Source organism: Orycteropus afer, unplaced genomic scaffold (genome assembly GCF_000298275.1).
Source record: "Orycteropus afer afer isolate SDZICR_OR568_19922 unplaced genomic scaffold, OryAfe1.0 scaffold00124, whole genome shotgun sequence".
NCBI classification, from domain to species: domain Eukaryota; kingdom Metazoa; phylum Chordata; class Mammalia; order Tubulidentata; family Orycteropodidae; genus Orycteropus; species Orycteropus afer.
In genome coordinates this window covers 7,685,403-7,702,107 of record NW_006921711.1, presented here as the reverse complement: position 1 = coordinate 7,702,107, position 16,705 = coordinate 7,685,403, and the positions used below count along the sequence as shown (strand labels likewise).

Sequence of the window (16,705 nt, the reverse complement as noted above, 5' to 3'; positions counted from 1 at the left end):
AGACAATAAACTCCCTCCAAGTCACAGAAGATTTTAAAAAATACAGTAAAACCGGTAAAAAGCAGAACTTGTGTTTAAGCAGAAACCTGTCAGAGAAGGAAAACACAAACATTTTCCATAACTAGAAAGCAAAGGCAGAAAGCCTGTAAAACCCAGAAAACAAGGCAGTCCTGTGGAGTTCCAGCTGTTACTGTCAATTTTTCCCCAAATTATAAACTATTTGCCCTCAGGAACTTCCTGACATCAGTGAGGAAGGAAAAAAGGCAGAAAAGCTAACAATGTATTTTCAAAATGGAATATGATAACAATGCTGTAATTTAGTGAATGGTCTCACAAAGCTGGCAGACATCTCTCCAAACAATCTGTGCATTCAGCTGAAATCCAAAAGGAGTTTTTAACTTGATAAATAATAGAAAAGTTCTCTTTGAGAGAGAGAGAAAGGAAGGGAAAAAAAAAAAAAAAAAAGCATGTGAAAATAATTAAAGCAGATAGACAAGAGGGAGAACTAGCCCTAACAGGTAGGGGAAAGTAAATCAATCCAATATACCGCTTCAGTCACTGAGGAAAAGATGGATTATTTACCAAATGATACTATGACATCTAACTAATCATTTACAAAAAAGCAAATCTTGAACCTCACCCAATGCCTTATCAGTGAACTATAAATAAGATAAAGCTTCCTTATCATTAAACATTCACATTTCATCAGAGAACAGCTTAGCTCCACAGAACTGCTGAAGGCTTAAAAATGTAATATAGGCTTACAAACCTGTTGGCAAATTTAACACCATTCTTCTGGATATCTATTGTAGTAAAATTTTTATTGTTACGAAGGACTTTTTCTTCCTTACAGGTCACTCGAAAGTAATATCCAAACTGTGTACTATAATCCAGCTTAATCTGCTTGCCAGGCTCCAAGCCTTTACGATCAGGAAAAAAAGAAAAAGTGCTCCATAAATATCTACAGTAATTTTCCAGTGTAAATGTTTAAAATGATTAAACCAAAAAGTGAACGATGTAATTTCACTACATGACAACATATTGAAAACTCTTTATTAATAGTACCTAATTGGAAAAAATTCAAATTCCACTTCACTCAAAAACTACATGAATTCAGGATATCTATAAATTCCTAGAGGCACAGAATTTTCACTTTCCATGAGGGACACTTGGGTTCAATTCCCAGCCAATGCACAGCTATACTCTGAGCGTCATGGAAGCTTGTGTGTTGCTATGCTACTGAACAGGTTTCACTGGAGCATCCAGACTAAAATGGACTAAGAAGGAAGGTCTGGCAATGCACTTCCAAAAAAGTCAGCTAATGAAAAACCTATGAATCACAACAGTGTGATATGCAACCATCAAGAGGATGGATGGCAACCAAGTGCAGGACTGCACCTTAAACTAAAAGTAGTATAATCCGTTTGTATCTCCTTGGAAGGAAATTCTGGCACCAGTGTGGAGGATGAATAGAAGTGGAGAGTTTGATGACAGACACCAAGTATGCCAAACAGAACCCTATTTCCATAGAATAAGAAAGAATGTAAGTGGCTGAACTAAGCAAGAACACAATGGTGAGAACAGAGTTGAGAACTTTCTGAATGTAAAGGCTGACTCATGCAACAAGAAAGTGCAACCACAAATGAATGGCTACATGGATGAGTAAAAAGAAGAAAGATTCAAACCTCCATGACCCATTCTTACCTAGTTCTTTGGCTGCACTTATTAGTGTTGACTGCATCTTCTTTTCTAAGTCATCCATTACTTCTCTTAATTCAGTCAAATTAGGATCAAAAGAGGGTTTTACAAGGAATTCATGATTTTCTACCTATAAACAGTACAAAGAGTGTGGTTAAATTGTAAAATGATGGGTAAAGATGGAAAGCATGATTCAAATATTTTCCTTTTATTTATGTAATCTAAATTATACTAATTGGATTAAATGATTAAAGATTTGTTATCCATAAATTACTAAGTCACATCTGTTAAGGAGTTTCTACATATTAAGAGATATAAAAGTTCTGTCAATTAGAAGCTCAGAGCTTAAGTTGTGCAAAAATTATTCATATGAAAGCTACAGGGCTCATAGTACATGTTACTAAATAGTATCATTCTTTATTTACTTTTTTCTTTACATGTTTCATAAATGTTCAAAATTTATAACCTATGATCAATCTTAGAAATCTCAAAAAGTTAGCTCTAAAAAAACTACGGAATTTTATTTCTTCAAAAGTTGATCAAAATCTCATGATTTAAAAATGTATTCTTCAGTACTTTATTGCCCTGGAAAATAGATCTAAAAAAAGTTACCAACGGTAAAATATTCACAAAATGTTTAGTATCAAAGTCTTGACTGCTTAATGGGAAATTTTAAAGAACTAAAAATAAATGAAGAGGCAACTATGAAAGGTGAAAACAAAGTTGAATGTTAAGATCTGCTCCTTCCTAGTGGTAACCATGATGACAACCGAAAGTCCGATAGGAATCCCTTTTTTAAAACACAGTAAAATGACTAAAATTTAAAGATAAAATTATGAAAGAACATTCTTATAAATGAATGAAATAAATCTATCTCTACTAGACATTAAAAACTATTACATAAAACAATATCTAAAAACAGTGTGCTGCTGTCGAAAAAATAGAAACAGGATAATCTATGGAACAGATTGCAGTCTCAAAGCAGATTTAAATTTATATACATATGCTTAAGGTAAGATATTCCATTTTCTAAAACAAGGAAATAAAAATTATCCAATAAATGGAATTCCTCACAATCACTATTCACTTAATCAAAACCATACCTTTACATATCAAAATGAACTTCAAAAGGAATAAGCAATAAAAATCAAATTATAGTGAAGAAAATTAGTATCAAATAACTTTCTCAATTTAAACTAATAAAGGTAAAGAACTCAACTATGTAAAATATCAATATTTAAATTTTTGAGTAAAAGCTGATTTTTTTTAAAGTTGAAAAATTTGTACAAATAGCTTTAAAAAATACAAAAATATAAAGGTTAATATTTTCTTTTATAAAAGTCCTTGTTCTCATGCATAAGAAAAACATCAAGGTCATTAAATGGGCAAGGATAAGAACATAAGACTCAAAGATGAGAAAATAAGTGGTAAACACACCCACATGAAAATGCTAAAAGCTCCATAACAATAAAAGATATGAATATTTAAGCAACCTGGAGATACCATTCTATAGCTATTTAAAAGAGAAGAAGAAGAAATGAAACTACCATCAAACACTAACAAGGCTACAATGAAATTAAGCATACTCATTCATATCTGGTGGTAATATAAGGTGGTATATAACCTTAAAAAAAAAAAAAAAAAAAAAACAGCAATATGCAGCAAGACTTAGAGATATTTGTTACATTCTTTGACACAGCAATTCTGTTCCCAGGAATTAAATCTAAGGAAACAATGCAACAGAAGCAAAACAACAAAGGGATGAATAACATCTTTGCAGATCTATCTATTACAGCAAAACCTAGAAATAATAAAACATCACAATATCTGCACAATGGTAGATCAACAGAATAGAGTATCAAGCAGTTATTTAAATAGACAGTAAAGATTATTAGAAACAAAGGCCAGGCCACATGATAATTCCAGGTGATAAAAAATGATGCTACAATGGTAGATTAAAACTGCTACAGAACATGCCTCTCCCAATGAACCTGGGAGGTGAGGCAGTCAGGTCAAGCTCCTATCCTCAACTTTACCTTCTAGAAATCTACTGGTGGGAAAATAAAATATACCACCCAACTAGGTAGTCTAACAAGTATGAATACTGGTCTGTCTTTCCAACATTCACCTACCAACAGAAACAACACACAGCCACTGCATCAAACTACACAAGAGGGGATAGACCAAGATAAACCCAGGTTTGGAACTCAAATTGGATGACGGAACAAAATGAGATGAAAAGAATGAGGACTGGAAGGGAAGTGAGCACCGTAAAAGTACCATTAAAGAACTAATAAATACAACTTAGCAAAGAGGAGAGACTACTGATGAGTCAAATAACAGTAATGACAAGAGTAGAAAGGCTTGATACAGTCATAGAATCCACATGAAAGACAGCTTAATGAGGGGAAAATATGGAAGATACTAGATAGCTTTAAAAATAATTTTAAAAGCCCTGCTACTACCAAATAAAGACAAAATAATACATATATTTTTCAAATAAGTGTACAACTTATTTCAAATACATATACACTTATTTCAAACAAGTTTACAACTAAGTATACAACTAAGTTGGAGAAAATTGGACTGGGCCTCTGCAAAGTAGGGAGTCCCCAGCATAAAGCCAGAGGGCCCAATTAAACTATCCCTCTGTTTTGGCTGATAGAGAAATTTGCTTCTATCAGCCTGAGCCCCTAGAGGAGGAGAGGTGGCCACAGAACCTCCCCCCTTGACAATGTGTGACTAAATGCCTGCCTTCAGAGGGGTTAGGATTCAAACGGCACTGGAAGAGACTGCTGGGTGTTGGTCATTATACACACTGCCTCCGTTTTGCAGTGACAAAACTGCTCATTTCAGCAGGGCATACAAGTACTCAGAACAAAGAATACATTTTCCAGCTTCCCTTGCAGCGCTAGATATGGGGACATGACTAAGTCCTGGCTAAGAGAATGTGAGCAGAAATGATGTATACCATTTCGAGTGTGTCCTCCTCTTCCCCTTTTGTCCCCTCCCATTGGTTGGACTGAAGATAAGGTGGTAAGCCACCTTGGACCTTTTAAGTGAAGGCAACACCCTGGGAGGAGGGGAGCACCAAGAGAGAAGCCGGGCTGCCCTACCAGCCATGGCAGACTGTTGTTCAAGACAAGTAAACCCCCTAGCGTGTTTAAACCACTTTTATTTTTCTGGGTTTCCTTTTAAGTTATCAAATCTTTGCCCTAATAAATCTGGAATCCCTCCTGGCTGAGGAATTAACTTAAAAGTGTTCCTGGGTAAATCACAGTGTGGCGTATCTGGCAAAAGAAAACTCAAATTTTATTGAGGAGGATATACCCTCAACATAGGTTTGCGTGATTTGCACACACAGAACTTGGATAAGTAAGAACTCATCATCTGCACACACAAAACACATAAGAAAATGAGCCACCAACAGTGAAAGTAAATAAATAAATATTTTTAAGGCTCAGGAGAAACAAGGAATAGATTAAAAAAAAAATCAAGAAATTTTAGATATGGAATATTAAATAAGCCTATGTAAATGGTCAAGAAATGCAGAAGAGAGAGTGGAACATAGAGCAAAGAACATACTTAAAAAAAAAAAAGACTAGGCAGAGTTAAAACAGAAGCAAGTAACTTTCATAAATGAAAAATTTAATCATTGAAAAAAACTTCCTGGGCTGATTAAAGAACGTACTAGAGTTGACAAGATACCCAACTGACACAAAGATCCAAAATAATCACTAAGAGAACAGCACAGAGACACACAGTAGAAAAAGAATGGAAAGTCTAACCTATGTCCAATCAGTTTTAGGGAAAAGGAATGAAGGAACACAATATTCAAAGACAATGGTTGATCGATTTGCAGAACTGATGAAAGATAAATTCTCTGATTAAGAAAGCACAACAAATTAAACCGGAAAAAAATTTAATCTATTTTTTTTTTAATCTTCTTCCATTTTTTTATCTTCTTCCGAATGCACACAGCAAACATACACCAATTCAATTGTTCTTATGTGTAAACACAGTGACATTAACTATATTCTTCTGAGTTGTGTGACCATTCTCACACTCCCTGAGTTGTTCCTCACCCATTAGCATAAACTCACTGCCCTCAAAGGTTCCTATCTAATCTTAAATCTACTTTTGAACACAGAGAATTAAAAGGAATCACACCTAGAACCACAGAGGAAAGACAGGTTATTTACAAAGGAACAACAAATAGATAGTAAGACTTCTCAATTCTCAACAGCAGTAATAATGCAAGCCAAAGGACAGCAAAATACAATTCTTTTTTTTTTTTTCATTTTTAATTGTGATTTGGATGCAAATTAACAAAACAGATTCATTTTACTCTCATATTAATTCTTATATACAATTCCTATAACCTAGAATTCTATACCCAGATCCTTCAAGAACAAGGGTGAAATGCAGATATTTTCAAACTAACAACATCTGACTAGCAGACCCTCAACAAAAGAATCCCTAAAGAATATCCAGGAAGAAAGAATGAAAAAGAAGGAAGGAAGAGAGGGAGGGAAGGGAGGAAAGAAAGAAAGAGGAAGGGAAGGAGAGGAGGGAGGAAGGAAGAAATTGGTAAGCATATTAAAAAAAAAAAAAAAACTGTCATCCAGTCTCTCCCAACTCATAGTGACCCCTCCTTGGGTTTCCAAGGCGGTATCTCTATGGAAGTAGATTGCCCAATCTTCCTTCCAAGGAGCAGCAAATCTAAATTTAACTTTGACTGTATAGAATGGTTAAGAAGCTCTGGTGGCACTGTGGTTAAAGCACTGGGCTGCTAACCAAAAGGTAGGTAGTTTGAACCCATGGAAGAAAGACATGGCAGCCAGCTTCCATAAAGATTTATAGCCTTGAATCCTATAGGGCAGTTCTACTCTATCCTATAGGGTCTATGTGAATCAGAATTAACTTAATGGCAGTGGTTTTTGGTTTGGTATAGAACAATAATCTAAGGGGTAAAAACAGAATTAAAATACTAACCAATAAGGAAGAAATGTAATCTGATCTGATCTTAGGTGTGAGGAGACACCGATAGCCCTGATTTTTTTTTTTTTTAATTGTGATTTGGGTGAAAATGTACAGAACAAATTCACTTTCCATACAGCAGTTCATATACACTTTGTCTCATGACACTGACCACAATTTAAGACAATGCAACAGCTCCCCTCTCACTTCCTCCCCATAGTTACCTCTTTCCCTAGGTCCATCCCTCCATGCACTCCTGCGCCCTGAGCTGTCTCCCTGTGCATAAGCAGCCCTTCTTTCTCCCATGATTGTTCTCTCCAAGGAGTGTATCTACCTCAGGTAAATATTAAACTCATATGCCTGTCTTTTGTTTGGCTGGAAACCACAGGTGTGGGTTCAATTCCAGACTTGAAGTGCAGCTAGGGGCCATAGTCTCTCAGCGGTTCCACCAGGCTCTATCGGACCAGCAAACCTGGTCCCCCCCTTTTTTTCTCCAAATGATTTTGAGTTTTGTTCCACATTGTTCTCCATCTCTCTGTCAAGGATCTCCTACATGGATCCCCTTCCAAGTGGGTAACAGTGGTAGCTGGGCACCATCTAGTTCTTCTGGTCTCACAGTTGTACAGGCTGCAGATCGGATGGTGTACCAGTTGCTAGGACTAATTATTTCCATGGATTTTTGGTTTTCTTCATTCTTCTTTGCTCTGGATGAGAAGAGACCCATCGTTGCATCTAGATGGCAGCTTGCTAGCTTTTAAGACCCCAGTCGCTACTCGCCAAAGTAGGAGGTAGAATGTTTTGTATAGTATGTTACGCCAATTGAGCTTGATGTCCCTTGCGACTATGGTCCCAAGCCCACAGGTTCAACTACTTGGTCCCTCTGGGTAGCTGGCTGTGACCAGACAGTGATCACAACCTTGCCTCTTGTCCGCTCTACCATACACCTGGGAATTCTGATCATTCACATAAACTTATAGGATCATTGTCTGCCAACCTTATATATGTTCTTGGATATACTCCACACTTCATAGACATACCTAATATTTCAGCCTGTCCACCCATCTATCCACCACCTGTATACCCATGTTTGCCTTCACTGACAACGCAGTACTGTATGTGCAAAAGGGTTCATCTTCGTTGCCTGTAACTCCCATGTACCTCTCTATTCTTTCTCTTCCTCAATGCCACCATATTGGTCACTCACATTTGCTACACTGCCCTTCTCTTCACCCAAATCAATACTTATCTCTATCTATCTAACAGTGTTCCCTCCCATCTCCTCCCACCCTTGGTAACCAATAAAGAAAATTTCATTCCATAGATAAACCTTTCCTTGACTTTTACAATAATGGACTAATAAAATATTTGTCCTTTTGTGATTGACTTATTCCACTCATCATAATGTCCTCCAAGTTCATCCATGTTATGTGGTGTTTTGCAGATTCTACATTATTCTTTAGCGTTGCATAGTATTCCACTGTGTGTATGTACCATAGTTTGGTTATCCATTCCTCAGTTGATGGTCACCTAGGTTGTTTCCATCTTTTGGCTATTGTAAACAATGCTGCAATGAACATTGGGTGTCCATATATCTGTTCTTGTCATGGCTCTCACTTCTTTAGGGTATATACCTAGTAATGGGATGGCTGGGTCAAATGGTATTTTAAATTCCAACTTTTGAAGGAATCGCCATACTGCTTTCCGCAATGGTTATACCATTTTACAGTCCCACCAACAGTGTATGAGAGTCCCAATCTCTCCACAACCTTGCCAGCATGTTATTTTCTGTCTTGTTGAACTTTGCTACTGGTGCTGGAGCAAGATGGTATCTCACTGTTGTTTTGATGTGCATCTCTCTAATAGCTAATGATCATGAGCATTTCTTCATATATTCTTTGGCTGCTTGAATATCGTCCTTGGTGAAGTGTCTATTCATGTCTTCTGCCCATTTTTTAATTGGATTGTTTGTCTTTTTGTTATTGAGGTGTTGGAGTTTTCTATAAATGCTAGAGATAAGTCCCTTGTCAGATATGTCATTACCAAATATTTTTTTCCAATCTGCAGGTTCTCTTTTGATTCTTTTGGAGAAGTCCTTGGAAGCACATAAAAGGTTAACTTTTAGAAGGTCCCAATCATCTGGTTTCTCTTCTGATAGCCCTGATTTTGATAAGTTACGTGCACACATTAAAAAGTTGTGAATAACTCCCAAACTTCTTGGGGTGGAGAGGGGGGAAGATGAGAAAGGGGCAAAGGTCAAGGACAAAATAGAATTTTAATAAAGCCCAATCAATACAAAAGTCCAATCAGTAAGAAAAAGAAGTAAGGGGGAAATAGGAAGATTAAGAATCACAAAATAATTTGGAAGAGATAAATCAAAAGATACTAGTAATTATAAAAAATTAGTAATCACAACAAATAATAAATAGGCTAAAATTGCCTTTAAAAAAAAAGATTATCAAATTAAACTTAAAAATAAATTAAAGCCAGCTATAAGCTTCTGTGCCTAAACCATAAAGACTCAGGTTACAGATAGAAGGATGAGAACTCTGGCCAGCTTTCTTCAACTTCAGGCAGAATCAAATCTAAGGCAAAAAGGACCGTCTCTAAAAAACAAGAAAAGTTCATTTTACTACAAAGAAACAACAGCTCTATACCTAACACAGCCTTAAAAACTGAAGCAAAAATGGACAGAATTATTTGGAGAAATGAACAAACAAATCCACTCTCTCAGTTACTCTCTTAGTAACTGAGCAGACCACACATTAGCAAGCACAGGAAGATAATGTGACATACACAGCATGCTGAAACCATCATTAGGGAGCACACATACACACAATTTTCAAGTACGTGGAGAATATGTCTATGAAACTGACACCAAGCTTGGGAATTTAAAACAATGACAAGGAGCAAATTATAATGGGAAAAAATACTTAGATATGGACATAGGTTGGGGGAGGAGTACAACTTACATTCAAGATAAACAAGCAACAACTTAGTCAACGGGCATAACATAGTTCATACAGATAATGTTCTATATCCTAGTTTGGTGAGTAGTGTCTTGGGTCCTAAAAACTTGGGAGCAGTCGTCTAACACACAAGTATTGGTCTCTTCCTCTCTGGAGCAAAGAAGTGAAGGAAATCAAAGGCTCAAAAAAGAAACTTCTCTACAGGACTAAAAACCCACACAAACTATGGCCTCTTCTAGCCTGAGACCAGAAGAACTTGATGGTTCCCGGCTACCACTACTGACCATTGAGACCAGGGACACAATAGAAGGTCCTAGATAGAACAGGAGAAAAATGTAGAACAAAATTCAGACTGATGAATTTTTAAAAAAGGCCAGACATACTGGGCCAGTAAAGATTACAGCCCTAAAATAATCTTTGAACTTGGAACTGAAGCTATTCTGGAGGTCACCTTTCAGTCAATTAGAGTTGAAAAACAAACGTATCAGCTGTGGGTAACGTGCAGCCTTAAGCAATCAGGTGCATGAGACCAAATGTGGGTGTCTGGGTTCTCTGATGCTGCTGTAACAGAAATACCCTGAGCGGATGGCTTTAACAAACAGGGATTCATTCTCTTAACAGTTTAGGAGGCTAGAAGTCCATATTCAGAGTGTCGGCTTCAGCGGCTGAGTGAAGGCCCCTCAAGCTTGGGCTTCAGCTCTGCCTCTTATTCCAGGCCCACCGGAGCTGGAGGTGTCTCTTAACTCAGGTGGCTGCTGAGGCTGACAAACCCAAATTTGGCAGGTAAAATGGTGCAATCCCAAGATCAGCAGGCAAGATGGTAGGTTCAAGTCCAAGAACAATTTCAAGACCAGCAGGCAACACAGCAGGCCACTGGAGGTGAACACTCAGCCAACTGCAGGATCCAAATATACCAAAACCTAGAGACCTTCCCTGAAGCTTCTCTTCATATACTGAAAGCAGGCCTGAAGACAATCACTCAGCTGCCCATAGCAGACTCTACCATGACAGTGACCACAATTTCTTCATGGGGAACAACCACATCTAGCCACCTGGACACTCAAAACCACAGCCTAGCCAAGATGACACACAACCTTAATTATCACAGTGGGTCAACATTTCCTCAAAAGCAAAGATGAGAAGGCAAGGAGGGGAAAGGAAGCTAGATCAATGCAAATAGAAATAATGAGAATGTTGACATACTGTGAAAACTGAAACCAATGCCACAGAACGATTTGTACAAAAAAATTGTTAAACAGGAACCTAATCTGCTGTGTAAACTTTAACCTAAAACACAGTATGATTTTTTTAAAATAAAGATCTACAGATATAGCAGTGCTTTTAAAGATAATAAGTGATCACTATAAATAATTTCATAATTTGAAACCTCAAAAAGATATATTTCCTAGAAAAATTTCACAGAAATTTTGAATTCTTTAAAAAATTAGAAATAATATCTACAGTATGAGCTCATTTTTCTAATTTATCCCTGTTTCTATCTTCCTGTATATAAACACATCATAAGCCACTTCTCAATAGGGACACTATGGCATTTGGGTGGAACCATACTTTGTTATGAGGGACAATCCCATGATTTTTTTTCCCCAATACACCTACTCCTCACTTATCATCTATCTCATTACCCAACATTTCACAGTTACAACAGTAAAAAATCTACTATCTATTTTGCACATTAATGATGTATATCTGACAGAAACGAATGCTGAGATGCTAGGCAAGAATGATGCTGGCTGTGATTGTTAAGATTATAATCAACTTGCCTGGGCCATGATTCACAGTGGTTTGACACTTATGTAATGATGTCACTTTCCATTTCTGCTTAACTCCAATTTTCACATAACAAACTGGTCTTTGGGCCCTAATCTTGTCAACAAATGAGAAGCAGGTATAATAAATGTAATGTTGGTGATAAATGTATGTGAAAACTAATACACCCACTACTCACTTATGCAAAGACCAGGTTGTTATGCAAAACTGGTGTTATGGGGGAGAAGGAGGCGGACCTGGAGCTGGATTCTCAGAACCGGTCTGCTACTGGCACCATTATGCTCTGGACCCCAAGGCCCTGCCATCAACACTGGCACTCAAGCAGACCCAGGGCCCTGCAGCTGGACTAGAGAAATAGCCAGCAGCTCTGAGGCTTAGGCAACCTGTAGAGCTGGGGGTCAAGATAGTTGGTGAGGGTTGCTGCCTGCCCACACCCCCACAGCCAACCCCTACATAGCTCCTGTTGTGTGCTGCTGCCACACAGGCCAGGGAGGATACACAGAAAGAGCACCATGCTGCTGGTCTCAGAGGGCTTGGAATCCAAACCTGAGAGCCCAGATGCTAACAGCTGCTTGGAAGAGGAACTCAGCAGCCCAGGCTGCATTAGAGGAGGGGTCAGCTTCTGCTGCAGCCCCCAGTACCCTTCCTGTTGCAGGACTTGGTGCCTCCAGGGAGCTGAGTAGAGGGGAGTGGCACCAGAAATCTCCCCTGACCTGACTTCCTCCTGGGCCCCCCAGCCACTCACGGGCCCTTCTTCGAAGAGCTCCCTCAAAATCCACCTTAGTCACCTCTTTCACACGAAGAGCTACAACAGTGGCTCTGGCAGCAGGGATGGGATCAGCAAGATTCCCGAACCAGAAACCCAGGTTAATGCACAAAATGGTTGGATGATAGATTTTTCACTATTGTCGTTAAAGCAAAATGCTGGATAACAAGGTAAGTGAGGAGAAGGTGTAGTCCAAAGATGTTCCAAATGTATTATAGAAAATTCAGTATGTTTCATCCAATCTAACTGAAATTCTTGGTTTTAACCTAGATTTTCTTCAAAACAGAAAATCTTTCCACAAATTATATGGAAGGCAGTCACAGAAATACCTGAAGTACTGTACATAAAACTAAGCTGAGGGGGAAAAATTAACCCAGCCACTCATAAAAATGACTGATCCCTTCATCTCATGAACTCCAAGTGCACAGCTGGAAAACAGTTATGAAGCTTTCAGAAACCAAGCATGAAATAACTGATATCCCCCCGAGGTTTTCTCAGAGTGGTTCTGAGTCATGTATTTTAAACGCTTAAATTCATCACAAATATCTACAATGACAGTGAAGGGCTGAATTCACCTTGTAACCTGAGACAAGCTTAAAGGTTTTTAACAGAATAAAGAAGGTACTATACTAGGTCTAGGAGCTCTGGTAGCATAGTGCCTAAGGCACTTGACTGCTAACTAGAAGGCTGGCGGTTCAAATCCATCAGCCACTCCTCAGAAGGAAGGTTGGGCAATCTACTTCCATAGTGACACTGCCTCGGAAACCCAAGGAGGGGTCATTATGAGTCGACTCCAACTCGATGGCACATAACAACAACATACTAGGTCTACTCCCAGAGAATCTATAATAAGTATTAACTAGGAATTATAAACCTGACTTATTTAAATGACAGTATCATACTGAAAAGTTCCTATGTGATATAAATAATTTGCTCTCAACTGCTAGCTTAAAGGTTGGCAGCTTGAACGAAGCCGTCCAGTAGTTCCTCAAAATAAAGGCCTGGACATCTGCTTCTGTGAAGATTACAGTCAAGAAAACCCTATGGAGCAGTTCTGCTCAATAAAAGATGGGGCTGCCATGAGTCAGAAGTGACTCAACAAGCAGCTTGTTTGATTTTTGGTTTATCATACTATAAGAAACAAAAGCCCATAGTTACTGCACAGTATCCCAGTGGCACATTTATTCCCCTGAACCCTTCATGCTTCCTAGTAATGTTAATATTTTTCCTGAGTATCTCCTCCTTGAGAAAAGCTGACTCCATACCCAGCTCCAGGAGTAAGTTCTAGTTTTCTCAGACCACTTATAACATTACATTTTCCTGGTAAACACTGCTTAAACAGTCTCATTAATACTGCCCCAATTTCTACAAGCAGTAATCCTAGGACAAAAAGAGGAAGCAACCAAAATTAAAATAACAAAAGGCAGGAGAGATAATAAATTAGAACCTCTTCCCTATCTCTAGGGAGCTCTAGTGGTACAGTGGTTAAGGCATTTGGCTGCTAAGCAAAAGGGTGGTGAATCCACTAGTCACTTCAAGGGAGAAAGGTGAGGCAGTCTGCTTCCATAAATATTTAATGCCTTGGAAACTCTATAGGGCAGTTCTACTCTGTTCTATAGGATTGCTATGAGTCAGAATCGACTTGATGGCAATCCGTTTGGGTCCCTATCTCTAGACTTTTAACAATATGAGTCAAAGTGTATTGAGTTTTCAGTTGCCTGCAAAATATCTTTCTAAGTATCTTTATAAATCTCTTGTTGTAAATATAACCACAAATAGTCTAGTCAGAGGGGGGAAAAAAAGAAATCTACAATTTATATTTTATTGGCATAATATTTAAACTAACGACTTAATGCTCTACTTTTGGACTAAGAAATTGTGGCTTCACACATTCAAAGTACAATAGCAATGAAATTAGGAAAAATGACCTCTCCTTTTCCAGTTTACATCCATCTAACTACACTGCTTACCTTCCCAAAATCTACACTCTTACCTGATACTCTTAAAAGAAACATACAATAGCACTCTAAGTAATCCCATAGGATCACTCAAAAATTAACACTAAACACTATGTCACAGTCAGGGTAAATTCTAACTTAAAGGTATGTTTCAAGTATTTCAGATCAAAATAAAAAATCCTTAACCCACAACAGGGAAAAGTAGTATAATGAAAATGGAGGAAGCACACCATTTATCTGGAAAGCGGTCTGACTCATAGCGACCCCTCCCCTTAGGTTTCTGAGGGGATATCACTATAGAAGTAGATTGCCCAACCTTCCTTCTGGGGAGTGGCTGGTGGGTTTGAACCACCAGCCTTCTGGTTAGCAGTCAGATGCCTTAGGCACTATGCCACCAGAACTCCCCAGAAGGAGAAATATCAAAGATTATTAGCTTTGCTTCTATACATCTGTGTTGTTTTGTTTCTAATGATACGTAATGTTCTAATAACATGTAATGCATTTATAAGAAGAAAGCATGAAAGAAAAACATTTTTAAAATTATTTATATCCTGATAATTTTTTAGAATCATTTTGAAAGACTACCCACAAGCACACTAAATAAGAACTGCAAATAAGAGGTCATTAAATTACTAATGGTACATCATCTGTGAAGGAATGTTTTGGCTTGTTTGCCGTCAAATATATATATCTAAAAGGTCAACAGTCAAAATACTGCATGAATTAAAAAGAGAAAATCAAAAAGTATAACATTGAGAGTGCCCAAGATTTTATCATCTTGCTGCCTTACATAATCATCACCAAACCAAACCAAGTCCACTGCCATCGAGTCAATTCCAATTCACAGCAACTCCCACTGCGTTTCCGAGGCTGTAAATCTTTACAGAAGTAGATTGCCTTCTTTCCCTCTCACTGAGTAGCTGATGGGTTTAAACCACTGACCTTCTGGTTAGCTCCAAATGCCTTACCCATCATGCCACAGAGGTCCTTGTAATCATCACAGTGGCAGATAATACCACCAAAAGTAGATCATGCACATAATTAAACACACTGTTTACTGTAGGAAAACAGTTTTTACCATCCAAAAGTGGGGGAAGGGAGTGGTCCTAAAAAGGGAGGGCCCATGCACCTGTCTGGTGGTACAATAATTAAAGTGCTTGGCTGCCAACTAAAAGGTCAGTGGTTCGAACCTATCATGGGAAAAAGATGTAGCAATCTGCTTCTGTAAAGATTATGGCCTTGGAAAAGGTTTATATATGGAAGGAAATTTTCTTTGTTGGTTACCAGGGATGGGAAGGGAGGGGAGTAAAAATTGCCAGATAGGTAAAAAAAAATTTTTTTAATTGATACATACACACACACACACACACACACATATACACCAAAGATTATTGGTGGTTACCAGAGGTACGAGGGAGGTGAAAGGGGAATGTTTATGAGGCATTGTGTTAATGCTAATGATGGCAGAATATTTTGGAAAAGGATAGCAAAACTGGCAGCACAACATGAAAAATGTCCTTGATGTTCCTGAGCTGTAAATGTGGAAGTTGTTATGTTGGCAAATGCCTTGGTGAAAGATTATAGCCTTGGAAATCCTGTTCTACTCTGTCCTATAGGGACACTTTGAGTCGGGAATGACTTGACAACATTGATTTGGGTGCATCTGGCTAGGCAGGTTGTGACTGTTAAGTGATGGCTCAGAGAAGAAGACAGCCACAGCGGAATGTTTAACAGAGAATCTATACACTGACAGAGGGGGTACCAATCTTAAGAAGCTCTTAAACATTCTCACTTACATAAACCAAACTCTAGCCAGTTATTACCCAAGAGTACTACATTCCTGGCAGGCTACAAAATGGTGGGAAGAAATTATACACATTTTCACTTTAAGATTTGATTATGTCCCTAATTTACTAAGCAAGTGGTTCTCAAAGTGTGTTCTTCAAATGAGCGGCATAGACATCACTTGGGAACATGCTAGAAATGAAAATTCTCCAGTGACCCCCCCTGCCCTAGACTAAAGAATCTGATTCTGGAAGTTGTGCCTGGCAATTTGCATTTTAACAAGCCCTGAAGGTGATTCTGATACATGCTTAAGTTTGAGACACTCACCATATAAAGACAAGGATATAGCCACATTCTGTTGTACATAGGGTTGCTATGAGTCAGAGCCGAGTTGATGGTACCTAACAGTAACAATAACATGGCCACCTAGAAGAATAAACCAAACCAAAAACCAAATATACTGCCATCAAGTTGTTTCCGACCTATAGCAACCCCCACTGGGTTTCCAAGGCTAGAAATCTTTAGGAAGCAGACTGCCTCATCTTTCTTCCACAATGAGGCTGGCGGGTTTGAACCACTGACCTTTTGTTTAGCAGCCAAACACCTTAACCACTACACCACCAGAACTCCTTAGAAGAATAAAGGTGGTCACAAAAAGAACAAAAGCATTTTCACCATTTCAGCAGAGCCTTGCCTAGTCTCTGGGTCCTTCAAGGGTGCAGTTGCAGTGACAGAAAAGCTCAATTCTTGCTATCCCATCTCTC

General features: G+C 38.3%; 1 protein-coding gene across 1 annotated transcript in view; it reads right to left on the bottom strand.

Moving 5' to 3' along the window:
* MSH2 (mutS homolog 2) overlaps nt 1–16,705 on the bottom strand; it is a 144,221-nt gene that overhangs the window by 21,095 nt on the left and 106,421 nt on the right. Inside the window, exons 9-10 of the mRNA XM_007944406.2 lie at nt 1,705–1,828; nt 770–920 (exon numbers count right to left, since the gene is read on the bottom strand). Of these exons, the coding sequence (XP_007942597.1) occupies nt 770–920; nt 1,705–1,828 (275 nt within the window). The remainder of the gene's footprint in view (nt 1–769; nt 921–1,704; nt 1,829–16,705) is intronic.